Genomic DNA, 25266 nt, shown 5'->3' with positions numbered 1-25266 from the left:
TGTTTTGGTGGAGAACATGATATCAGGCGCATCTATGCAATTAAAATACTGTGCATTATTTTGTGTTATTCAGATAAGAGTGGTTTCGTTCCATTGTTCCTATTCGTATACTTGGATGGCATGTCCCTGAAATATGGCATGTTCGCACTGCGCTTCAATTTGGCGAACTGTTGAATATGCCCTATCATTAAACGTGATCACCATAACCATGGCCCTTCCTCTTTGCATTGACAAACGGGAAGTTCAGCCGTCGTGGCACCACCTATGCTGCTCGAGTGAATCATGCTTTAACTGGGCATGGATTGCCGAAAATATCATAATAACGCCCAGCCTTAGAGAGGCTTACCCATAACGCCTGTTTTTTTCAACTCGAAAAGAGACTCGTGTGGACATAGATTGATAAAGTCGGGCGATTGGGCTCTAGCCCCTCCTCCTGCCTCTTCCGCTGCCTGACCTGCTCATGGTAACACCACCAAAGCTACTCTGTCGAGACATGGGCGGGGCAGCAGGTGAGGCATGACTGCCCGTAGCAATGCCTGGAGCCAGGCCGGCTAGTGCACCTGGGCCAGGTTCGTCCCGCAGAGACGAAACAGAAACGCCTAATGAATCTGCTATTTGATCGACATGCGGCCGTGGACCTTGGATGAACGCAGCAAATGGCCTGCCATTTTGCTGCGGTGTGATCATGTTCTCAAGCAACCTTCGACCACCGTTGGGAGTATCAATATTGGCGCCCGTGCCTCTATGTTGTCCATAGGCTTTGAAGACTTTCATGATATGGATATCCTGAGCGACGTCATCATGCGCGAGAGAAGTCGGGGTGTTTGATTCGGACTTGACGTACGCCTTGGAGTACTGCGAGTGAATGAGAGGCGGCAGCCTGGGCTCCTGAGCATCCATTTTCTCTAGGTTTCCGGGAAGGTCAAAGTTGGTCAAGCCCTCAATACCCAAGACCTTGTCGTCAAGCCAGTTTTGTCCGAGAGTACGGGTGCTCCTAGTCTGGTGTGAAGGTTGGCGCTCCATAGAGGGCGCAGCAATATCTTCCTTGTCATCTCCATTCAGCTCGCCATTTCCTGCCTCGCTCTCCTCAGGCGACGGTAGTGGATTGCCGGAGGCGTCCCTTCGGGTGAGTAGGTGCTTGTAGGCTGCGACTGCGGCACTGTTGTAGTTCATGGACAACTCCTTGTCGGTGAAGAGTTTATCGATGCTGTAGATTGGACCAGCCTCTCGGCGAACAGCTCGAATTCGGTCATTCTGCCAGAGTGGGGTGGTGCCGGCCGCATCAAGCGCCCTGCGAATGGGCACGGGCGAGCCATCGTCATCAATGGCGTTTCGTTTTCTCTTCTTGCCATCGGCAAGACCAGCCGCTTCGTCGGCTTCTCTTCGTAATCGCGTCGTCCGTTTCGAATGGGTACCGCCAGGGCTCGCAGGGTTTGTGAGGGTATATTGATTGGGGTGTAGAAATAAGGCTGAACTCTCGGAGACGTCGAGTGCTTCTTTTTCTCGGCTCAGTCGTAGTTTCTTGGTGGTGATGGCATTCATGAGTCGATCCTTCAGAGTTGCTGACAGCGCTCGGTGTTCTCGCTTAGCGACCTCAACTTTATAGGCATAGGTATTGCGGTGCATGAGAGTTCTCGCTTCGTGCTCGTGCTAAAGTAATTGCCGAATTAGCTCCTCGTCGCAGGACCAGTATACGCATGGCGCATCTGTGGCCGGTGGTCTGCGGCCTGAAGAGAACCATACCTTCTGGGACGTCAGTTCGTAATCACGAACCTCGAGCATGTCTTTGACGTGCTCAACCCATTCCTGGAAAGAGGGTCCTGCCATTTCCAGCAAGGTCCTGGTGGTGCGGTCTGTTGCGCCGTTGGCATTTGTTTGTGCTACTTCTTGGAGTTCTCTGTCGATTTCATCAAGGGGACGGTCCGAGTATGGGTCAACTCTGGAGACTAGGTGAACATCGGCTTGGATCTTCTGTAGCTCTTCTCTATAACTCCGATCGCGGTCGCGGCTCATGTCTCGTTCCAATGCCACAAGTTTGTCCTGTATCAGCTGCTTCTTGCGCTCTCGCTTGGATTGAGCAGGAGGGGACTGTGCTCGATTTGACTTGTGTGAAGGACCTGTTAAGGTCGACTGAGAAGTGTCGGCGGTTGCCATGGCGAAGGTAAGGGTCGTATGATTTGTTATTCAAGGACGATGGTAATGGTGCGTATTGGTTTGGTTAAGGGTTTCTTAAGTGTATGGCGTTACAGAACGATCTCAACTAGAATTCTAAGAGCTGGATGGCATGAAGTCGTTGCAAATGCTCGGCGCTTCAGCAGTGATGTGATGTGGGCGAAAATGGCAGTGGAAGCAGGAAGCAGAAAACAGGTGCAAGAGTGCTTCACAAAAGTCGTTGACCTGGAAAGGGAACGGAAAGATCTTCCCAGGTCTAAAATAGGGTAAATATATGGCAATTCTCTTGTACCAGATCAATCAGCTTCTTCGATTGATTGTTCGGTTCAAGCTGTGCTGAAAAACAGGAGTAATCGAAAGAGTTCCGGATTAGACGCAGTATTGTGCTGAATCGGAAACCGAGCCTACAGTGCTGCAAAGCCTTGCTTACATGACTTGCAGTACTACTTGACTGAACAGAACAATCAATCAATCAATCAATCAGTCAATCAATCCAGCCCCAGCATCCGAACAGTGGGGCGGCAACCCCCCAAAACCCTCTCAAGCTAGCTCCGCCTTGAACTTCACAATAGCGCAGCGAACATTGCCTTTTTCGGCGAACAAATCCTTGCCTGTAATTGGGCAAAGAAGCACTTACACATTGTGTTGGACTGGAGCAATCTGGAGCCTATGAGTTGGATCATAGCTAGTCTGGATTTGAATGTCCCAACTCGAATCAATCATATGCAAAGCACTATCTCCATCACTTCATGTACTCAAAGTGGCGCAAAAGCTCTAGAGGACATCGCTGAACTGATATCCACCCATCTTGCATCTGTGCCACTGCATTTTTGACGAGACTAAGTCATGACAGAGGCCGTTGAGGCGTCTAATTGTGCTTATCCTCCAACTCTTCGCAGGTTTTCCTAGCAGTGGAATTATACTCAAACATGGAGTAAGCTCAAGCATCGCCTGGTGAGAGTCGTTTGTGAAGCCTCACAAGTCCATACTGAAACTATACATAACGGATACAGTGTCTTGGTAAGTACAGTAGTCAGAAAAAAATTGGTGCTCAAGTGCAGGTCTCTTAGTGCTGCTGCAGCCTGAGGTTGTTGGCCCAGGCTGCAACAGGCAGTGCAGGCACCTCCAGGCTCACAATGCTAGGTATTCTTTGTGCCTTGCTTGCCCACCTTGCTTTTCTAATCCATACAGCACAGGCGCATTCATGTTCAACGACAACTTAACCTATGTATGAAACCTCATATCGAGTCCAGAAGACGCTGCATTGGAACAGAGCCATCAGTAATCCATGGTGCGAGTTGAGAACGTCACATTGGAATGGAGCCAGATTCTAAAGTGGTTTGTCAGACTGTGACTTGGCCATTGACATCCTTGGTTCTTTGAGATTGGTCGTTTGCCAGAAACACTGCACTCGATCAAGACGTGGACAGGTCAACAGCTTAAAACCCATTGTTACCTAGACATTCGAGTCAAGCAGATATACGATCGAATACAATACAGTTGATTTGGAGGGTGGTTTTCTTTCTCTATTCCTATCTTCCCCCCTCCCCCTTTTTTTTCTTCTTTTTTTTTTCCCTTTGCCTTCAGTGTTCATCGCTGGGGGAGGCTGCTTTCTATTTCTCAGGCTGTGCGACCCAATCAAGACCACAACTTTTACCTCCCAAGAAAACGCAACCGGTACTTCACACCCATCTTTCTTATCAACACCTCAATCACGCTTCCTTTGTGTGCTCAAGTTCGTATTCTTGTAGTCAAACATTCAGCAAGGTAAGCTTTTTTATTTCCTCGTTGTATACTAGTGTGTCACGATGCAGTAGATCTTTTTATTGAGCATATTTGGTGTTCCCCTGTGTGCTTGCGGTTTCTCTCCATACACTACACTGTAATACTCTGTCCAGATTACCTCGATCATCAGCTTTCTTTTTCCATATCACTGGAACAACCCATGGTATCCTACATCATGCCAAGAAGGTATCCTCCATGATTCCAGATCATCCACCAGAGTCCAGCCACTTAATATTCCTATCTTTCTATATACATTGAATCTTGAATCTCCATCCTTTAGAGTTACTAGCAAGCTGATAGATTCAAAGGGAAAAAACTACCACACAAATCGAACCCTCAAGTATGGAAAGACCTCGACGCGGGCTTGCCCGGTACCAGGCAGACCATGATGATATTCTCACGCAAAATATTCCCAACATCACCAGCATCTCCCGAACCAATAGTGATGGCGAATTCTGTTTCACTTACAGTCATCCCAAGTTGACTTCGGCGTCAGTTCTGGAGGTTTGTGTTATTCCTCAAGAGCGTTCGGGTTATCCGAGTGAGCACTTTTTTCTAGTCTTCGCGACCAGCGAGGTACCGCCAGCTGTCGCAAAGATGTTGGAAAATTTCGGCCCTGCATCTAGCGGGCAAAAGCTGCGTGATGCGCTTCTTACCTTGTCAGCGGAAATTACGTCTTCCATTGAGTGCAACTCCACAGAGAATGCTCACGACGAAGATGCTCCCGATACACCCATGACAGATGTGGAAGACGAAGAGTTGGAATGCGATGAGGACGATGGAGACTTCGAAGATTTCGAGTATGACAACTATGACGATGACATCGATGGCATATTCGGTCTCAGCAACGATGGCACTACGGATACTCAAAGAGTTTCAGGCGAAACAATAACAGCAGATACAGTCGAGCGTACTTGGAGAGACTTCCGCGCTGTGCGCCAAGCTGGATTTAAGATCAGCAAGATATACGGATTCGATAAGCCCGTCCTATATCACGTCGTCTCGGTATCAGTGCGTGTCAATAAGCTCTGCTTATCGGAAGAGACTCGAGACGCTTGGAATCTTAAGGCAAACGATTACATCGTTCTTCTGATACGGTATACTGGGCAATACTTGACCTTCGATCAAGCACTAGACAGAGCTGCGGCGTCTACCAACATTGATTTTCGTTTGCGAAAGTGTGTGAAGTACAAGCCAACTATAGAGCAAGCAACCAAAGTGTTCTCCGCCTCCAGCACCAACCCAAAATTTTCCGCCACCCCGCCTAGTCTGCTCAATGATCAGACTGGTGATGATGATGATGATGATGCAGGGCTTGCTTTACTTGGCATCGGCGAGTCGATTGACAATCTCATGAAGAATGACTTTATCCGCATGCTCAAGCTAAGATGCACCAAGGAAGCAACAACATGGGATGCTGCTAAGCGACGGCTTATGGCTTGGGATAAGATGCTGCCTAGTCAACGACAGACTAGTGTCGACATCGACTCAATAGGGTCGTGTGTTGACGATGATAAGAGCGACGATATTGCCAAACTGCCAGGGTTTATTGCAAAAGAACATCTCTTATCCGACGGCGAAATCTCCTTACCTCTCATTGCTGCACAACTTGCTATGCGGTACTACATCAGGTGCACAGACTATTGTATGGTCTGCCACCAACAGGTTGATGCCAATTTCGAGGCTCTCAAACCTTATGTCTGCGCTAATTCTCTATGCCTTTTTCAGTACATGAGCATGGGATTTGGACCTAGTATCGACCTCGAAGTTTTGAATCAGCCCAATGTGGTTGATCTACTGGTAAGTTTTTGTTATGCTGGCCTGCAAAGGGTCGGCTATGGTGGTGCTGTCACCGGGCTTCGAGAGTATCCTATAGGACTCGATCTCAAAGTTCCTAAAATCTTCCCTCAAAATTTTGTCAACAGTGCCGGATCGGTATCTTCGACCCCGAGCACGGAGGGAATTCAGGAGGTAATCATAAAAGGAGCAAAGCTTGTGGACCCTCTACATGGCAGCTTCGACCGGGCTAAATCATCTTTTATCCTTGATTCTCGGCCGTCCCTTTTCAAGGTCAAGGAAGGAAGCTGGGTTGTCGTGGTTTTACCGGCGCCCAAGGACAACCATACCGCACAAGACATCTTGTATCACTGTCGCGTGGAGTGCATCATCGGAATTGTATTGTCACTGCACATCGCATCAGCACATACACTTCCTGTAACGTCAACAACTGATGCTCCTTTCTCACTGCCGGGCACAGAGTCCAGTTTGGAAGCGTACCTGCTTCCCTACGATCACAGCTTGGATAATGTTGACGATGCTACAAAAGCATTGGCCATGACCATACTTCTCGCAGCGACTCCTTCGATAGGTTCTATGCGAGAGTATCTGAAAGCATCGCCAAATCGACAGTTGGACAGTTGGAACCGCCTGGTTCCTTCGGCTTCAAAGCTACTGCGATGGGTGGTTGCCTCCAATCGGTCATATATCGTCCAAGTCGATGAGTTGGCATCTACAGACAGTGCAGTAGCCGACGTGTCATTAGCAAGACACCATGAGAGAATATCTGGAGTTGATGGCTGGGTTCAATTTCGATTTGCCCAAGGGTCTCCTGAGAAAGAGATACAGTTCCAAGAGGAACTGAAAATGGTCCAGAAGCCTCAGAAGACGATCCTTGCCTGGCATGGAAGCCATATCAGTAACTGGCACAGCATAATTCGAGTGGGGCTTGACTTTAAAATCATTGCGAATGGCCGGTCTTTTGGAGATGGCGTCTATTTTGCTCGAGACTTCAACACAAGTCTAGGCTACATTGGAAACAGATACCCAACTAGTCAGGGCGGCTCGACCTCGCCATCGTGGCCAAACTCCGCTCTCAAGATCAATAGTGCGATGAGTCTGAGCGAGATCGTCAACAGACCAGAAGAGTTTGTGAACCATGCAAGAACAGAATGGTGTTACGTGGTCGACAAAGTACACTGGATTCAATGCCGATATCTTTTTGTCAGGCCCGGAAACCCCTCTCTATTAGCATCTCATGCACCTCCGACATGCGAGCAGGCTGAGTTTGTACAGCCCTCTGGTTACGTGGCAACCGGACCAGGTAGTAAGAAGATATCTGTTCCAAAAGCAGCAATTCCTTCTGCCAACGAAAGCAACTCCAAGAAGACTTCAGTGGCTTTGAGGAAACACGCAAAGGGTCACGTTGGAGACAGCGATGGTGAGGAGGCTGAAGACTTCGCCTTCGCTTGGAACAAGCAACAGTACATCCTTCAAACCGGCGAGACGGACTTTCGTCCCGGCTTGTTGGACCTTTCAACGCTACCGCGACTCTTACCACCATCATATGCCACAAGTCACGGCCAAAAAACAATCGCTCGGGAGATCAAGAAGCTGCAAAATGTGCAATCAGCAACACCCATGCATGAGCTTGGATGGTACATTGATTTCAACAACATCACCAACATGTTTCAGTGGATAGTGGAGCTTCATTCTTTCGATCCAAAGTTGCCCTTGGCTCAAGACATGAAAAAGGCAGGCGTTTCTAGTATTGTCCTAGAGGTTCGCTTCGGCCGCGACTTCCCATTGTCTCCACCCTTTCTGCGTGTTATTCGTCCGCGGTTCCTTCCGTTTGGCAGCGGCGGTGGTGGGCACGTCACTCTTGGCGGCGCTATGTGTATGGAGCTATTAACAAACACTGGCTGGTCCCCGGCAAGCAGCCTAGAGAGTGTGCTCCTACAGGTTCGGATGGCTCTTACGAGCGTTGACCCCCACCCAGCTCAGCTCGAATCCAAGCATAGTCCAACAAGGGACTACGGCATTTTGGAGGCGTATGAAGCGTTCATACGAGCAACACAGGCCCATGGTTGGCAAGTTCCCGAGGATCTGCAGGAAGCCATCACTGCCATGACGGCAGGTGCTCCAGAAGGCCAGTAAGTCACCAGAGTTGAGAAGATGACGGGTGGTTCGTTCGAGTTGTTGCATGAGTTGTATAGCCATGGAAACGGCGTTCAGACACCAATGGTCCATCAGGATGATTTAACTGCATCACACCAGGGAAGGGTGTAGAAGACAATTATGCTTTTGCTTCGCAGCATGAGAACAAGCTATTATACATGGATAATTGCTGGCGTATAAATCAATAGACTGCGAGATCGAGTTCTAATTTCTTGTCCGCTCATGCAAGTGATTTGAGGTTGTTTGGCTAATATCACTTGGTATTCTGATACCAGTCCACCTGGAAATGGCCTGGTAGCCCACGTCATACAAGGGTCTTTACCTTGGGGGCTGACATGTCGTAGCACCTTGTTCGCACGTCGTACTCAAATGCTTTGACACGAATGCTGTACTTGGGATTTCATTAAAATCCGCTCCGACCAGGTCTGGAGGAGGTAGATGGAGCCGCAACGGACGACTACAAGCTTCGGGTAGGAACCGGCCGAGGTGGTGTGCGTCTTGCCAACAGGAACACCTAGAGCGCTTGAGGCTCTACATATGCCGGAAGGCTTGATAACATACAATACATATTACAAGCCATTGATGTTGTGTTTGTGATATGGTTGTCAAAGAGTGGATACACGGATTATGGACATAAGTACATATGTACATATGTAGCGTACCTAAACCCCCCTGTGTAAGCACCTCATCTGCAGCTACTGTGGCTCGTTTACAGGGGGTCATCTGGGGGTTTTTTTTGGGGGGGGGGGGGTCCCGTCCCATCTCGCATCATGTTGTGGGGGGTGTACGAGGTTTAGCGGCGAGCTTCTTGAGCTTGACCTTTGACCTTTGAGCTTGAGCTGTGTGACCTTCAGCTTGGGTTCCGGTTGCAATGCCGGATCAGGATGGTGGGGCACCTGCTTAGGGACCAGATTTCCGCTTTGTGACAACCTTGAAGTCCAGGACTACTACTGCATGTGGATGGCCTCGATATTCCAATCCAGCACGCGACTCGAATATTTCGAACCAAATACAACTCCACCGAGCTTCGGAGGGACCAGCAGGTTGTAGGGAATCGTTTGGCTCGTAATCTGCACCGACCGATAGATAATGCGACGTCGGCAGAATAGCTCATTGAGCTCATCATCTCGAGGACCTCCACACCACACACGGCGAACCTCGAAACTATCACAGGAGCCCATCGAGCCAAAGTCACCACACGTCTCCGACAAGTTCTTGCAGAGCTTTCTGTCGCCATCGTTCGATGCCGCCGACTACCTGAACTCCTCTCTCCCTCCGCTTCAGGCCCATGTTTCCTCGATAACGCCGAGTCAGGAAGGGGCCGTGCCGCTGTCTGATTTGTCTTCGCAGGCGCAGACCTTGTTGTCGCAACTGAACGCGCAAACAACACGCCTGACGAACACACTGACGCAATTGACCGATGATATATTAAGAAGTGGGAGCAGGTTGGCCTATGAAGTGGAACTATTGAGGGGCGAGACGCTGAGTCTTTCCGAATCCTTATCGGACGGGCTGCATGACGACGTCGTCAAGTTTGTTCCCAGCGGGCTACAAGAGCACGCCGACGTCAAGCCCAACGGTGCAGCCGAAGGAACGCAAAGGAGGACATCTGCGCCAGTAGTTCCAGATGGCGCCACGGACACGGTCGCGGGGCAGGATGTGGTGGAGGACCCTGCGTACATCACGCACTTGCGCACCTTGACGTTGGTACGCGCGCGCTTGGACTCTGTGATCAAGACTTTCGGAGACGCCATGGAGTTTGTCTTCCCGCCGTCGGAGCTTTCCGTCAGCTCTGGCTTCTTGTCCGTCTCTGCTCCAGATGCAGGGGGGCATGACCATAGCACGGAGGAAAAGGGACAGCAGGTGCTCAGGCAGCTCAGGGATGAGATATCTGACCTCCTCAAGAGCAAAGACCCGGTGGCAGGCGTAGAGAAGGCGACGCTCCGAGTCGAGGAATTGAAAGAGCTGAACGAAATCTGGAAGGGCACGGCCGAGGAGAAGGGCAGGGCAAAATTCATAGACAGCTTGGCCAAATTGGTAGAGGACAGACACAAGGAGTTGCTGCGAGAAATGGAGCAGAACGGCAAGCGCGATACCCGGGTTGAAGTCGAGAGCAGCCCCCGAAAGAGCACAGAAGGGCCTACGGATACCAGGGGGGCTACAGGATATGGCTTCATGAGCCAGCTTCAGAAATTGCGAAGCGGTTTATGATGCAATTGTATGAATGCTGAGATACCCAACTTTTGTTTCCGCATTTCTTGTGCCCATGTTTGTTGCTTATACTGTGGTGTACCGGGATAGTGGCTCTAATTCTGCCGCCAATAAAAATTTCTAGTGGACCTCACTTTCATAACAGCAGCATCACTTCTATAAAACCACACAAAACTCCTTGCTGTATTAAGGGAGCTCTGTGAAAGGCTCAGAAGCTCAATCGGACCACACATTCGTCAGTAAGCATAACTACAATGGCCTGTCCATGATAAATGCTGACCTTTTCCCCCAGGCTGTCTCGAGGCCGGGTTTGCACTCTCAAATAGACGTCGCCACAGAAGCGAGTCTTCGGGGAGCTGAGCATCGCAATACGTCAAGCAGCATTCCTCTTTCTTATTCTCTTGATCAATGGCCGACCCTACCTCGGCAGAAGCAGGAGCGTCGTCCGCGTCGGGCTTTGATCCGGCCAGGGAGTTCCCAAACATCGTTTGGAATTTCGACAACCTCCAGGACCCGGCGGCCGCCGCCACTGCCACTGCCGTCCCCACCGAGGTCGCGGTCCCAGATCCGGAGTCAGACGTGGAGATGAGCGGAAGGGGCATCATGACCGCCCCTCCCACGCCGTCGGCGCCCCCGTCAGCGCAGCCCACCGCCGAGGCTGCGTCTCCGGCGAAGAAGGCGAGGAGCACGCCCGCCAAGCGCAAGGCGGCGCCGGAGGTGGTGGCGGTGGAGGGATCCTCTAGAAAGAAGGCCAAGACCGCCAATTCCCGCCCCAAGAGCGACGCCAGGCAAAAGCCATCGGCACCCGTCGCGCCGGCTGCCCCCAAGGAGGATAAGGTCAAGGCCAGGGCGGCCAAGAACCTGGCCAGGAAGGAGACGAAGCGCGACAACCGGCGGCTGAAGCGCAAGGAGATCCGGTCCAAGCACGCAGGCGAGGGTCGGGACCAGTCCGCAGGGGCGGAGGAAGTGGTGGAGGTGCTCGGGAAGCCCGAGGTTGTGGTCCTGGAGGCTGCCGCAGGGGATGCCGAGGATACCGACGCACCTGAGAGCAAGGCTCAATCGAATGCTACAGGGGTCCAGGAGAGTGCTTCTAGAGCTGCCGCCCCAGCGGATAAGCGCGAAGGTGAGGTTTCGGAGCCAGCTACACAGGATGCCGAGAAAGTTGAAACGCCCTTCTCAGGCCGAATGACTAGAAGACGGGCCAAGATGGCAGGTACCAGTTGAATATAGGACTAGACAGAGGGTTTGGGTTTTTAATTGGTTAAGATATATGGCGTTATACAACAATTAATGGTCGAAATGGCGCCCTGATCATGTCTTCCCACGGTTCATTATCAATCTAATTATTGATATATCGCGATTAGAATACAAGTCAGGAGTTGTGCATTCCTTATTATGAAACTGTGTTAGCTGTCCTATCTCCACCACACGGAGGAGCGAGCAATTGCGAGGTCGTGAGTCTTACCAGGCAGGGTCGTTGACAGTTCGGAGATAATAAAGTGGTCACGGTCTCCTATGTACATCTGCAGTCATATCACCTCGCGTTTGCCACTTGATGGGATCACACAAATCCGTATTGTGTGATTTGACCGTCTTATTTCCACACGCCTGTTCAATAGTTTGTAATGTTCGGGATACAGAAGACACTAAATCAAGCTTAAATTTAGTAGGAAATTGTGTTTCCTCTACCCAACCTCCAAGACATCCGGCATGTCTCCTTTGATTACTTATTTATCAAGTCTCGTGTCATGATTCTGTCCACAACATGCCGATGGGTTGCGTTTACCAGCAATTATGAAACAGTTGAAAATTGCAAATGGGAATTGGCCTTTTCCGAAATTCATCTCTAGGTACGCCTGAATGATTCAAGTCTTGCGACCTTACATAATTGTTCATACCTCATCTGAGGGTTTCGTGACTGTAAAGGGGGGTATTATGTGAGGGACAAACTTAAGCGGCAACCTTCTTGCCATCCTTGGCGGTCTCCTCACCCTCGAGAGCGGGCATGTCATCGTCGCTCTCGTCATCCTCCTCCTCCTCCTCCTCATCGTCACCGGGAGCGGCACCACCACCCAACTTGGAGAAGTCGATACCACCAAAGTCACCACCACCCATACCTGGCATGCCTCCTAGAGAATGTATTAGTCATTTCTACTGTAGCTGTAGAAGAGCAGACAAGAAAATGTGCCAGTGGGAAAAAAACCCCCCCAAAAGGAAAAGAAACCAAGAAAAAGGGATTTTGTAAAATGAAAAAAGAATTGAAGATTGAAGAAGGAGAAATCCATTCACGTACCCATGCCGCCGAACTGGCTGAAATCGTCTTCGGGGGCCTCATTCTGCTCGTCCTCATCAATCCACTTGTCAAAGTCGGTCTTGAGGAATTGGAGCTTCTTGGACTCCTTGAGCAGGCGGGGCCAGTACTCCTCCTTCAACTCCTTCTTGCGCAGCTTGAGCTCGACATTGCGCGAGGTGTGGTTGATCTTGGAGTTCTCCGGGTCGATCTCGGCGTAGAACTCGAGCTCGAGATGGAAATCACGCTTCAAGGTGTCGGAGTGGCCCTCGAACTTGAGAGTGGTGGCCTTGAGGTCCAGCTTGAAACTGTTCTTGGGCACATCAGGGGCAGTGATGGTCAGGTAGATGAAGTTCTTCTCGGGGTCGGTGCTCGAGGAGCGCTGTGCCCAGAGAACTGGTTGTGGTATCTGGTTAGTCAAGAACTGCTTGCCCATAATCCGAGGTCCGCAGGCGTCCAAGATGGACGGAAGTTGGCCTGGGCATGAAGAGCCGGAGTTGCCGCGACGGTCGCAAGCTGTAGCTTGTTTGCGGAAGAGGGGAGGAAGAGCTCACCTTCAGGGTTGGACATGATGAGAGTTGTTGGTGGGGGGGGGGGGGTCTTTCAGGATATCACAGAGAAACGTGGATGTGGTGATAGCACGAGGGTGTAGCCGTGGAACTGTAGCGGTTGACAGAAAAGTCAATGCGGGTCGCCAGGGATGTGAAGTGTACAGAGTTGGTCCAAGAAGTTGGAAGTGAAGAAGTGATGGTGTAGGTGTAAGGTCTCAGGGTCAGTCAAGTGGGAGTGTCGGCCTCTAAATCTGGGTGCTAGGTGGTGTGCAGGTAATTCCCGTCTGTGCCTGCGGTGTGATGAGGCTGCAGCAGAGGATGGCAGAAATTTGGGGCAGTGAACGAGGACTCCAAAAGCTTCTATGGCTAGGGGCTATGCAGTATTGGAAACGCTGGGCTTCTTCTGGACTGATGAAGATAACTTTGCACCTGAGAGAGAGAGACCAAACCAGACCCTTCACCGTCGTTCGTCACTGGTCTTCATGGACCCCTCAATGGAATTTCTAAGAATGCCTAAGAACGGTGACATTGACAGGGCTGAATTAAAGCCGTCGTACTACTTCTTTGGGTTTAGACTGCTCGGATACTCATCTGCCGACCATTTGCAGGTCGGATTCTTGTGAGCAATGAACAGGAGAAGCTCGTGTATACATGGGAGTCATGTGGAATTGATCCCAAGACACTCTCTCGAACCTCTTACAACACTTTTGCTTCTCGTCCTCGAACAGACGGGCATGCATTTGCCTTGGTCAAGTAGCTACACTGACTGCGGTCGGCTGTTGGCCGCGTACAGCTTTGTCTTCCAGCTCAGTACCTCGGCGTGTACTGTATATATACATATGTCGGAATGGGGATGCGCCCTATGTATGCCAACAAACAAAAAGGAAAAGTGATCCTATTTCCGAATTACCAAAAAGAAATTATTGTTTCGCTGGGAAATGGATCAAAGAAAGCCGTGAGATATCACCACCGTGGTTTAACCGCAACGGGTATGGTTGGTTTCTCTACTTGGATGGATACTTGCAGACGAGAGATGGCGGGGTAACTATCGTCAGCCGTGCCTGGACATGGCAAGTCTCCACTATAAGATCGGTGCGCCATTGGCTGCGGCTCGTAGGCATGAGTGGGATGAGCTCCAGCGCTCTTTGGGGGAGGTCTGAGAGCCGGAGAGCCTGGGAGCCAGGAGCTTGAGAGCCTGGCAGCCTGGCCGCGGTTCGGGAGCTAATCGCCAACGTCAGACGTCAGGTCAAGATTATGTAGTTATGTACCCAGTCGCTATGGAATCGCGACCAAGCGCTTTATCGTGTCTCGCTTCACCATTTCCAAGTACAAGCATCCAAAGCGTTGTCCTGTGAGAAGCTCACGTATGAGGCCCTGCATTATCCCGCCAAGCAACACTATCTCGTAATCTCTTCACATTGGCACACATAAGATGGAAACCTTGAAATCACTATTCGTCAAGCCGGATCCCAATGCCCAAGTATGCGCCCAAAATGCCGTCCCTTGCGAATAGCCCCCAGACTGCCATTGCTAACCACAAACCACCGTTGCAGTTTAGGAAATGTAACGCCATGATTCGCTCAAACATGCGGAAACTCGATCGCGACATCAACTCCATGAAACAAGTCGAGATCAAGACCAAGAACCTCATCCTAGCCGCCGACAAGCGTGCGCAGAAGAGCCCAGCACAGTCGAGACAAGCACAACGGGAAGCACGCGACTTCGCAAAGGAACTCATACGTGCAAGAAAGCAGTCAAACCGTCTGGTCACCTCCAAGGCCCAGCTCAGTAGTGTCCAGATGCAGGTCAACGAAGCGTTCGCCGTGCGCAAGATCGAAGGCTCCATCCGTGCCAGCGTGGGCATCATGAAGGATGTGAACCATCTGATCAGGCTGCCTGAGCTGGCCGGTACCATGCAAGAGCTAAGCGTCGAGCTCATGAAGGCTGGCATCATCGAGGAAATGGTGGACGATACCCTACCACAAGACGATCTGTTTGAGGACGAGGAGACAGAGGCGGAAGGAGAGGTCGACAAGGTCCTAGGCGAAATCCTCAAGGGTCGCATGGAGAAGACTGGCGCCCTCCCTAGCGCGCCGATTGCTCAAGAACCGACGCCGGCCGAGGAAGAGGAGGAAGATAACGAGGCCATGATGGATCAGATGAGGAATCGCTTGGAGGCTTTAAGGAGCTAGTTGGCTGGCGTAGCAGCATATAAACCGCCTCTCACAAACGGCGGACAACATGGCGTTTGGAGTCTGAAAGGGGCTTGCATCATTCTTTGTTTTCTTATCTTTTGGTTTTCAATTTGAGATGGTTTACGGACATGGACACATGTAGCATGCATCAAGTTTTGGCGTATCCTTCTCCCGTTATGCTCAAGATAAATTTTATCTGGTAGCCGACCCTTGACATCTTGATGCCTGTGCTCTACTTGAAGTCAACACGTCGCTTTGCTTTATACCTGACGATGAATCAAGTAACGCGCACGCCTCCTCCAGATGGAAGTATTCTGCAATATCATCCATAATGACTGATACTATATATTGAACATGTGACTAGTGATTTCGTTACTAAGCGTGTTCCTAGGCTTGCAGGTGAAGACACCATTTCCTGCTGATCGTTGGTTGTGAAAGCTCTACATTGTGCATTCAAATGTGGGAAACGACGCCAGGAGCGGTGTCAAGCTGTGGAGCAGCGTATTGCCATGAAGGTAATCTGATGGAACGGATACTCGTAGTGAGGATATCATGTACGTCCATCATCGCAATCTTGGTACAGTATCCTTGCTCGATTTGAGAGCACGTAGACAAGAGAAGAGAAGGAAAAGAACAAATCTAAGCCAGGCAAGCTTATGACGGCTCAGTTGATGAGATCAAAAGATGCATGGTCCACATGTCTGAGTGATAAACCAACTGCAGCACCGTTACATATGGTTTCGCAGGTCGTTACTTCACTTGTTCTTGTGAATTGTGTAAGTAGGACCCGCTGGTCCAATCTAGGCAAGGCTTGTGGTGGTCCTTCATGATTGTTCTCTGGCAAGCTCACGAATCTACTCAATGCCAGGCTGGCCATTGTGCACATGTCTCGTCGTGTCTTCTCCTACGCTCATACCCATCTTCGCGATCCGTGGATAGCGGTCTCTATATCGTCTACAAAATAGAAAGGCGCAGCAGCACGTCTGTAGTACGATAAAGATAGTCATAAGGCATAAGAATATCGTCTCGATCATTTCTGTGTGAAACGGTGAAAGCAAATTTGTTTAGGCAGTGACGAAACTAGGAGAATAGGAAAGGGGGTCTCAGCAAGTAATTTAAATCAAATATCGTGGATTATAACTTAACGCTTGGTCGCGCCACATTGTCGTGAAAAGATGTCTTGACAAATGCAAAACTAACCACACCACCCTTCATCGTGCTGCGCAATCACCCACAGCCCAAGTCTAATCACTATTATCGTGAATCATGCGCAGTACAAAATCAATGCGGTTTCAAGAGTACCAACTGCATCGATTTTCGTAGTGCTTTCTGTCTCCTACCCCCGACCCCCGAAGCTTATTATGTGACAAAGTGATCGGAGAATCAATTAGCTTATCCCTCAAGTTGTTGATGGGCCTGTCATGAATCAATTTACCTGCACCATAATTGTCTTTCATGGTACCGGCTGTCTGCTGGTCCACTGCGGAAGACGAACCTAGAACAGTAACGCCCAAATCCAATCTTGTTGCGAACACAATGAATCAATACACGACTCCATCCTTCATCGACCCCAGATCATTGGCGTATTAGAAACTGGACATTCGAGAGCATCAACAAGTCAGTATAATCTCTACGAGGGGTATTTCAAACTCCAAATGGCAGAGCAATCACGAAACGGCTAATACGTCCGGTAGGGTTGACATTTTGGATTTCGATAGCTCATCATGATATAATCGTCACGGGTATAGAACCGCATTTCGGTTGGCTAGGTGGCCATTGTCTATTTCTTACAATTGAAGCTTTTGGAACCATTCGTCTTGGACGTGAGATAACTAATTTGGACCAAAAGAGCCAAGCCGATAGACTTTATGAATGACCAGGACCATGAGAATGTCAGCAGGTATAACAACTGAAGGTGTACAATAAAACTTGTGCAGTTGAGCCTCATTCCTAATGATTCGAACAACCCGGCTGCCTGGCTCATGCGTCGTATACCTGTACGTCAACATGCATGAAACTGACATCCTAGCTTTTGATCTGCATCGAGGTATAGTCAATGTCTTCTTATATCGTCACTATAAAGACTTGGCCATCAACCCGAAGCAGTCGTCACCGTGCTTCGTCACTGTTCTCGCCAAGGTAGGCAGCATCTTGTCATCCAATCAAGGTCAACACAAGCACTAATCATAACGATTAGCTCAACGGCGTTGGGGGAATTGGCGATGACCAATATGGTATAGCTATGGGGTGTCCCCATAATTGCGACATATGTTGGGTCTAATCAACCAATGATCAACTCCTTGGCCAGTATCGAGCTTCCTCTTTAGCGTCTAGTCCGACCAGTCTGGGCAAGCTTGAATCAACGCCGAACCCCGCTCAGTACTTGCGGATGCAGCACGTCTGTCAAGCAAGACAAAGTACTCACGACTTAAAGGAAAACGAATGCCTGGGGCAATGATCTTCCCAGACTGCAAAGGTCTGCGAGAGTTCCTGAGCGACTGATAACGTCCCTTGATATGTGTATTGCGTAGTCCTGCATCGATCGGAGCTGCAGCCAGAAGAGCCTCTCGGCCGCTGTCTGACCGACCAAAATTGCGTCTTGCTCACGTTGACTCCATCTGCTTACTTCCCCATGACACAACATCATTTCACGAATTGACACCAGTCGCGTGCACCGTTTCAACTGTTGTTCGAGTCCTGTCACTAGAGCCGTTGAATTGCCCAGTGTATCCTTTTGAACTTCAAGGGTCGTTTTCACCATTGCGGTAGGACGGGCTATCTGTTTCGTATAACTCCCGTTCACTCTTGGCGATAGTTTCAGCGACCCCGCCAAGCCTGTTTCAACCACCAAGTCATGCCTAACTCTAACGATTTGTACAACACTGATGGCGATTCGGACAATGACTTCGCAGACCAGCTGTCACCCTCAGATGGCTACTTTGCCTCGGGCTCGTCGTCTAATGCTGTACCTAACGTCCCAAATGTGATCGTCCCTGACCCCACAGCCCGGGAGTCCAAGTCCAAGGCCGTAGAGTCCAAGGCCGCAGAGTCCAAGGCTCAAGAGGCAAGGCAGGAAGCTCTATTAAATAACCGTGGTGACCTTCAACCTCAAGCATTGTCAGCTAGTGACTTTTTGTCTCGTGCCGAGCAGAGCTCTGCCCCATCCTCAAGGTCTGATTTTACAATCCCAGCCCAGTACACGCCACCTACATCGTATGCTCCATCGTCATCTGCATATATATCGTCAGCAACACGACAGCCATTACGAACACACCAGGCAGCAGCGCGTACCCCTTCTCTATATTCGGAGGCGCCTCCAGCGTACACACCCTCTCAGGCCACGCCCCTCTCGCCCACAGCACAAACCAATCAGAGTAACCAAGGTGGGAACTATAACACCTTCTCGCCTAACATGGGTGTCGAAAATGAGCGGCTTCTGGGGAGAGATCCCGAAAGTATGGCTGAACCAGACGGCGAACAATTACACTCACCCCGTTGGAGTAGACGATTCAGGAAAAGGCTCCCACTTTGGCTGAATTGGAAGATCGTGCTCTTTGCTCTAGTTTTGATGGTAGTGGCTATTGGCTTCTTGACCAGTGGCTATAAAGCTATCAAAGATGACAATGTATGTCAATTTTCTCAAGCCTCGCTAAAGACATTTGCCTAACAAAATGCAGAAAAAGACAATTACACCAACCTTGCCTAATAATGGTACCACAAGGCCCTCTGATCCGACTGAACCAACTGAGCCGGAACAACCCTCACAACCTGCTCAGCCAGGCTCACCTGCAAAAGACCCCTTGGTGTCTACATACTGCCTAAACGCACAGTATCGCTTCCCTGACCAGATCTGTGAGTAGCTTCATGGATTTTCTTGTGTCTCAAATACATATCGCCTATAAACAATCATGGACGGTTCTCCTTACTACTATGGGCTTCAAAGCACATCAAACTCTTGAACGGATTGCTGACTCAGTACATCGTAGTGGCTGTTGATTTCAGCCAAGGACAGAACCTTACTTTCGTTCAAGACATGTCTAGCAATGAGGGGAACGTGAATGTCAAGGTCGGTGGCCAAGTTAACATAAGAAAACTTGACGATGGAGGCTATCCACGAGTAGTTTTGGAACTTGTCACCAATGATGACATGCTTCGGCTCGACTCTCTGGTTGACCAAGATAACCAGGCGATGAAAATCAGCATTCCCAAGAAATTTCATTCCGACAACACGGAAGAGCCACCGTGCGTAGAAATGCGAGCGACCATTTGGGTTCCTGAGAATGGCAACTTGGAACAACTCCGTGTTCAGGTGATCCACCTCGACATCCTGACACTGGACGACTTATCTATCCATGTTAGTGACTTTTCGAAGTTATCTACTATTGTGGGCGATGTTGTCTCGGGTGCCACTAAGCCACGGACTTACGAGCTTCCTGGATTATCCTCGGACGATACCCCCGACTTCGTCTTCATCCCAGCAAAGCAATCATATACTTTAGACTCGAGGATCATCGAAATCGGAAGCACAACTGGTGACATTGTTGGAAATTGGCCCCTGTATGATCTCCTGGGTCTACATGTTACGTCGGGCAATATCAAATCCAGTATCACGCCCAAACCTGTTTTGGAGTCAAATCCCAAATCGGCGGTGCTTTCAGTAAGCTCGGTTTCTGGATCAATCCACGCCAATGAGCCTATCCATGAGCAGAACAACATCCCTATCCGCGATTATCTGGTTGATATCAAGTCGACATCCGGTGGCATTCGTGCTGCGTTGGCCTTTGGAGAAGGCATTGAGCTGAAGAGTACAGCGAGTGACATTGCAGTCGATCTACTCCCAGTCTTTGATGCGGATAAACTTTCGCCTACGAGCCCAGCTCAACTTGAGACGGTGACAACTAGTGGCAACACAGCCGTTCGCATTCTAGAGCCGATATGGTTTGGTCAACGGGCTGCAGCTGGTACACCTAACCTCGACTGCCTCCAGGCGGTGCACAAATCCACCAGTGCAAATGTTGGACTGAAGTACCCCCAGTCATGGACGGGCAATCTCGAGGCAGAGACGACATCTGGTAAACTCAAGATCCACGGCAAAGACGTGAGAGTCACAAAATCCATTGGCGGATGGGGCAGGAACCTACTTGAAGGCTACAAGGGCAAGAACGGCGGTGGCTCGACCATATCGGTCAAAACCATGCTTGGAAGCTTAGATGCGTTGATTGGTGATGAGAGATAACACATGCTTGGAGAACTAGTGTGGCATATGATCGTGTAAGAGGGGGAAGTTGTAATGATTAGAACGAACAAATACCCAGCATTCGCTAAGTTCATTGGCCATTGGCGTTACGGTTGTCTCGAGGCAGGAAGGGGCAGGTTTATGTTAGCCTCCATCAGTAGATATATGGTACTCGAGAAGTCACAAATTTTAGATTGGCTAGCATAGCCTAGGCCATGATAATCGCATGTCTACTCATCGCCGGAACTAAACTGTGAGCACGGTTTGCCTGTAGCCACGACTGATACATCAGGAACTTCCTGGCACTCGCAGACACTAAGTTGCAGCAGGCAGCAGACAATAGGCTTCAGGTCACGAGCTGCTTGCCGCTTGGCAAGCTGAATGGCCATGTAACTGAGGACGGTGCTGACGCCACTGAATCGTTCATGCGTAGCGCAGTCATCGAGCAGAATTTCTCTTTTGGACAATAAAGACTACGGCGGTTATGATAGACTTCTTCGTAAGCAGATAGACCATTGAAATCCTATCCTGCTACTGGAGTAGTTCCTCTTGTAATCCGGCATCCCGGACCAAACTCCGTTGCCAAAGAGCAAGAAGTCTGTATCTTCTGTCGCAGGTGATAACTTAAGGTGTCAAGAATGACGCAATCTATTCTAGATACCACAAACCTCACGAGATTTCGGTTATATTCCGTTACATACTAGACTAAGTGATTCTTGGAAGCCTAGCAATGTAGGGTGGTGCAAGTGTGAGGATAAATCGCAATCTACTAGACTAATACAAAGTTCACCAAGCTCTCTCGGCTCAACACACCAGTCTAATATTCCAAGAATCACAGACTGGATTTATTGCCTGCCCCGTCCACAGTGATTACCACCACGGTCAAACGCTTGGAGTAATATCATCACCACTACGGAAAGGGACTTGACTCATTCTTTGCAACTTCCGAATGCCGTGACCCGTGCCAAGCCAGTGTCTTACAACTACTAATACTAGTACCTAACTCTGTTTCCCCGTCCCGGAGCCATTCAACCACATGTACGACGACATGGTTTGCGCGGGGGTAAACTGTGAGGCAGCCTTTTGAGCACACCCAGTAACACAGTCGAACCACCCCGTGGCAGCACGCACTGGATCGTACCAGTGAAAAAGAGTATCGACAAGAACGACTCGGAAGCACGCGGCCTTCCCTTTGAGACGTCTCCGGTGTGGACGTTTAACGATGCCCGTCAACAAGCGTTGAAGAAACTTTCCTTCCGGCATGCTCTCACCGGCTGCGGCAGATCATCCTATCGGCAGATATTCACTTGGCATTAGAAACTATTAATGTTAGGGAGGACACGAAGTCATTTTAAAAACCAGCACTGCCTGTCTTCAACATCCGCATATCGTCGGCTGCAACGTCAGGTTGGATTAAGCAATATACGGCTGCATATTCCAGCAGGCCGAGGTAGTATGCGCATCATCATACCAGGGGGGCGCCAGCCATAGCAGGTGAAGCCTCATCCTGCATTTCTCTGCGACGAGCTTGGCGGTTATAGAGTACCACATATGGAGGATTGTTCTGGAATACCACATCCGCCGGGGCCTTGGCGAGCCTCGCTCCGCCGTGCATTGCATAGGGCTTGTTTCTTGTCTTCCTTGGCCCCCCACAGGCGACTGCCTAGAGCAGCAGGCCATTTCTTTTCCGCCTCGAGGCCTTCCGGCACCACGGTGACATTGAGGCTCTTGATCCGAGGAGTTGGCCGCGGGAAGGATCTCATGCGATCACACCTACCACATATTACGCAGTGAAACCCTGCCTAGAGACGGGGAAGATACAACTACGACTGCATGCAAGTTATGCTTATGTGTATAGATAGGATCATGCTATGTAATTAGCAGCTCATGAATACTGTGAATACTATTGGTCGCGATGACCCAGAAGTGGGAGCCCTGTCGTTGCCGTATTAGGCAGCTGCGCGTCAGCTCGGCTAAGTTAGCGGTCGAGCACTGGGGGCCACGAAGTTCCAGCCGACTGTGGTCGATCACAGGGTTTTAGGTCATCTCGAGCATAGAGCACTCCATATAGCGCCCAGAACCTGGTAGAATTTGGCCCTGCTGCTCGCGAGGGAGGATCGAGGCCCTGCCGAAAGTTCAACCGGCAACCAACGACCATGGTTGGGGGCATCACGTTTGTAGGCATTGAGATCCCGGAAAGCGCCCTCGTTGGAGATTGTGAGTCGCTTCTGGCTCATGGTTGGTTCAACACTTCTAATGAGAAGGTTTTTCTCTTCTCCCCCCCTCGGTCTTTGAGACCAACCAATGACAAGAGCGGGTAGTTGCCGGATGAACTTCAATGGCTGTGGCAGCCATTACCAACGAAGGTTCGATCATCAAGCATGCGACCGGGGGGAGGCCCTTGGGAATAACGGACGGATGAGCCCGTAGTTCTATCGGTTTTGAACCCATAGGGCAGAGACTTATGCCATCGAGGTCTGTTGAATTGCATTAGTGTTTGAGCTTGAGGCGCCCATATGGTCTGATTTGTTTCAGCCAACACAAATAAAGGTGTAGGTTTGGACGAGATAAGGTTTGACAGGGCGAGCTGGGTTCGCATGAAACCCAGCTTTCCTGCATAAGGTGGCGGGCCATGAATCGTCTTTGACTCGTTGAGGTTTTGGAAATCACAAATCTTGAATCAGCTCGACTACCGTTGCTTTGAGAAGATAGGGACCAGGGGACGTAGTCTCGGTAGCGGACAACAAACTTGCAAGCGTTTTCGCCAAGGCGGATGTTTAGTACGGCTGTAATCATAACAGCCTATCTACGGAGTAGTTATTACGGTTAGGGGGGAGTGAGGCTGTAGGAAATCTCATGTATGTCGCAACCGTGATACTTCCAACAGAAGAGGAAGGTGCATTGGTATGTTGTTCTTTGGTCGGTTCATAATCGGCCTTCACTATGCATTGCTCCCTTTTTTTTTTTTTTTTTTTTTTTTTTTTGGGCTAGATGCTGCGCTCTGGACCGCGCACCAACAACCGACGTGGCGGGTGCCCAGACACTAGAGGAACACATGAAATGACAGCTTGCAAATCTTTACCAGGTCTTTCAACGGCTACCGGTAGCAGATTCCAGAAGTAGTCAAACACTATTGCGTACAACTTATCACAGGTCGAGCGAGAAGTCGCGCGACACAGCCGTTTGGCTGTTGGGTTCTTGGGACAAGCTGTGGCTACAGGGCTAGCAACGGAGTCCACAGAAATACACCGGGGCATTGGGTCAATTGGGTCTCATGATTCATGTTATCCGGTCGTCTGTACCGGCTTCCGTGCATGTTCGGGTCATTGCTGTTGCGATTGATAGTATCCGCGGGATATTTCAAACCTAATGCATAGGAATGAGAGTCAGGTTTTCTTCTCGAATCATGTGTCTGTGTCAGGAAAAACGGTTGCGTACATGGGAACTGACGCCCATGCCAACCCGTCGATGCCCAGTTCCTGTCATGGCACGTTAGTCATATGATCTCCGTTTGACAGCAGCTTTGCGTCTGTCATACCCGGACCCGACTTCGGTGGACTGGCAGCTGCAGTGTGACCCGAATTCATGAGCGTTAATTGTCTGTGGTGTTTAAGCAGCGGCGTGTAACGATCATGCTTGGTTTTGCCAAGCGCGCAACGTTCAATTGTTGGACCTAGATATGGAACTGCTCAGTGATCAGAGCGGTTAGGAGATCGAGATCATCCCAGTGAGAACCTCGTGAACAAAAAGGGGCACGGGAAGGCCGTTTGTTTCTCATATTGTGTCACGTAGATGTTCACGAACCATTGTTAAGCCACGCGTTTTGAACGAAAGGCTTTGGATCGGCATGACCGGGGAGGTGACATCGCAAGTCCAGGTCGCAAGTAATCCACTAAATTCTAGAAGCCATCGAAGTCTTCTCGAAGCATTCCACAACTATACCGAAGAAAGCTAATCACTTCTTTTACCCCTGTCATTGACCTGTCAAGGATTACTTCCGAGGCCAAGCAATGCCGAGTAAAGCGGCAGCTCCATCAAGGATCGATCACCCGTTCGATCTTCTCGTAGTACAGTCCATTTTCAACGACAAGCAATGGTGGATTCGTATGGGGTAGCCTACGAGAGAACGTTTCCTGTTTATTGTCGATTACTGCCTGATAAATGTCAATGATCACTGTAGGGCTCCGTAAGACCGACTCGCACAGACTTTCGCCAGCAATCAAGCGCGTACGTACGTAATTCCATTACAAAATAAGGTTAGGTACGCAAAGCATGTGTGTCCGCGACTCCGGACAGCATCGTGGTCAGTAGTCTCTTGGACGTTCGATGCAAGATCATGCGACATTGTCTGGATCAAAATGCTGGCATGAAATCTATAGCGGCAATAAGTAGCTTCTCGTTCAGCCTGAAGATGGTCAACTACTGGCGCCTCGCCAGGACTGCTCAACTCTGGCTCTGCAGTAGCCATATAAACTAAGCTACTGGAATTAGCTGGCAATTATCAGAATTGCGTATCGCGTGTTTGATCAACTCTGGACACAGTCTTAACCCTGAAGACGTTGAACAGCCCTTGATTACTTGACGGGCTACAATCTCTAGTCCTAACGAAACATAACATATGCAATGCATAGGCGACAATCACTTGATTGATTCAGAGAGCGTTGGCCATGATTGATAAGACATTGCCCAAAGGTCGATCATCCTTTGCATGTTTGTATGCATATGATTAGCAACCACACCAATCACTTCTCGCAGGGCTGATCTTTGACTAATCTAACTTTTGGTGGTGTCTAGGTTGGACTGGGGTGCCGCGGCTTGCGATTGATAAGTAATTGTCTTGGAAATACATGTGTATGAAGTAGCGCTTATGTC

General features: G+C 49.8%; 9 protein-coding genes across 9 annotated transcripts; 6 read left to right on the top strand and 3 right to left on the bottom strand.

Moving 5' to 3' along the window:
- Positions 1-420: 420 nt before the first annotated feature.
- On the bottom strand, positions 421-2154 carry BKA67DRAFT_655154 (Sds3-like-domain-containing protein; the record flags this gene model as incomplete). The annotated part of the gene is made up of 2 exons (XM_046106698.1): positions 421-1650; positions 1744-2154. The coding sequence occupies 2 exons, from the start codon at positions 2152-2154 to the stop codon at positions 421-423; spliced, it is 1641 nt and encodes a 546-aa protein (XP_045961084.1).
- A 746-nt stretch (positions 2155-2900) lies between these two features.
- On the top strand, positions 2901-8507 carry BKA67DRAFT_642932 (uncharacterized protein). Its single transcript, XM_046105814.1, has 6 exons — positions 2901-3106; positions 3186-3192; positions 3797-3939; positions 4071-4143; positions 4258-7886; positions 7950-8507. Exons 1-6 carry the CDS (start codon positions 3102-3104, stop codon positions 8020-8022), a joined length of 3930 nt encoding a protein of 1309 aa, XP_045961083.1. The 5' UTR covers positions 2901-3101; the 3' UTR covers positions 8023-8507.
- A 493-nt stretch (positions 8508-9000) lies between these two features.
- Positions 9001-10122, top strand: BKA67DRAFT_655152 (uncharacterized protein; the record flags this gene model as incomplete). Its single annotated transcript, XM_046106697.1, has 1 exon — positions 9001-10122. The coding sequence occupies one exon, from the start codon at positions 9001-9003 to the stop codon at positions 10120-10122; it is 1122 nt and encodes a 373-aa protein (XP_045961082.1).
- Positions 10123-10300: 178 nt separating this feature from the next.
- On the top strand, positions 10301-11512 carry BKA67DRAFT_171848 (uncharacterized protein). The gene is made up of 2 exons (XM_046095227.1): positions 10301-10361; positions 10415-11512. The coding sequence occupies exon 2, from the start codon at positions 10531-10533 to the stop codon at positions 11344-11346; it is 816 nt and encodes a 271-aa protein (XP_045961081.1). The 5' UTR covers positions 10301-10361; positions 10415-10530; the 3' UTR covers positions 11347-11512.
- A 446-nt stretch (positions 11513-11958) lies between these two features.
- On the bottom strand, positions 11959-13285 carry BKA67DRAFT_171826 (HSP20-like chaperone). Its single transcript, XM_046095226.1, has 3 exons — positions 12967-13285; positions 12416-12808; positions 11959-12251 (listed from the first exon to the last, which is right to left on the bottom strand). The coding sequence occupies exons 1-3, from the start codon at positions 12980-12982 to the stop codon at positions 12073-12075; spliced, it is 588 nt and encodes a 195-aa protein (XP_045961080.1). The 5' UTR covers positions 12983-13285; the 3' UTR covers positions 11959-12072.
- A 136-nt stretch (positions 13286-13421) lies between these two features.
- On the top strand, positions 13422-14239 carry BKA67DRAFT_553364 (uncharacterized protein). The gene has a single exon (XM_046101906.1). The coding sequence runs from the start codon at positions 13590-13592 to the stop codon at positions 13854-13856; it is 267 nt and encodes an 88-aa protein (XP_045961079.1). The 5' UTR covers positions 13422-13589; the 3' UTR covers positions 13857-14239.
- Position 14240: 1 nt separating this feature from the next.
- BKA67DRAFT_553362 (Snf7-domain-containing protein) lies at positions 14241-15500 on the top strand. The gene is made up of 2 exons (XM_046101905.1): positions 14241-14443; positions 14517-15500. The coding sequence occupies exons 1-2, from the start codon at positions 14396-14398 to the stop codon at positions 15153-15155; spliced, it is 687 nt and encodes a 228-aa protein (XP_045961078.1). The 5' UTR covers positions 14241-14395; the 3' UTR covers positions 15156-15500.
- A 1408-nt stretch (positions 15501-16908) lies between these two features.
- Positions 16909-17301, bottom strand: BKA67DRAFT_553361 (uncharacterized protein). Its single transcript, XM_046101904.1, has one exon. It carries the CDS (start codon positions 17140-17142, stop codon positions 16939-16941), a length of 204 nt encoding a protein of 67 aa, XP_045961077.1. The 5' UTR covers positions 17143-17301; the 3' UTR covers positions 16909-16938.
- A 335-nt stretch (positions 17302-17636) lies between these two features.
- BKA67DRAFT_553360 (uncharacterized protein) lies at positions 17637-20873 on the top strand. The gene is made up of 3 exons (XM_046101903.1): positions 17637-18783; positions 18836-19010; positions 19145-20873. Exons 1-3 carry the CDS (start codon positions 18013-18015, stop codon positions 20392-20394), a joined length of 2196 nt encoding a protein of 731 aa, XP_045961076.1. The 5' UTR covers positions 17637-18012; the 3' UTR covers positions 20395-20873.
- The last annotated feature ends 4393 nt before the right edge of the window (positions 20874-25266 follow it).

The sequence above is a fragment of the Truncatella angustata genome, assembly GCF_020726525.1.
Source record: "Truncatella angustata strain MPI-SDFR-AT-0073 chromosome Unknown BKA67scaffold_2, whole genome shotgun sequence".
Classification (NCBI taxonomy): Eukaryota; Fungi; Ascomycota; class Sordariomycetes; order Amphisphaeriales; family Sporocadaceae; genus Truncatella; species Truncatella angustata.
This window is presented reverse-complemented; position numbering and strand designations above follow the sequence as displayed.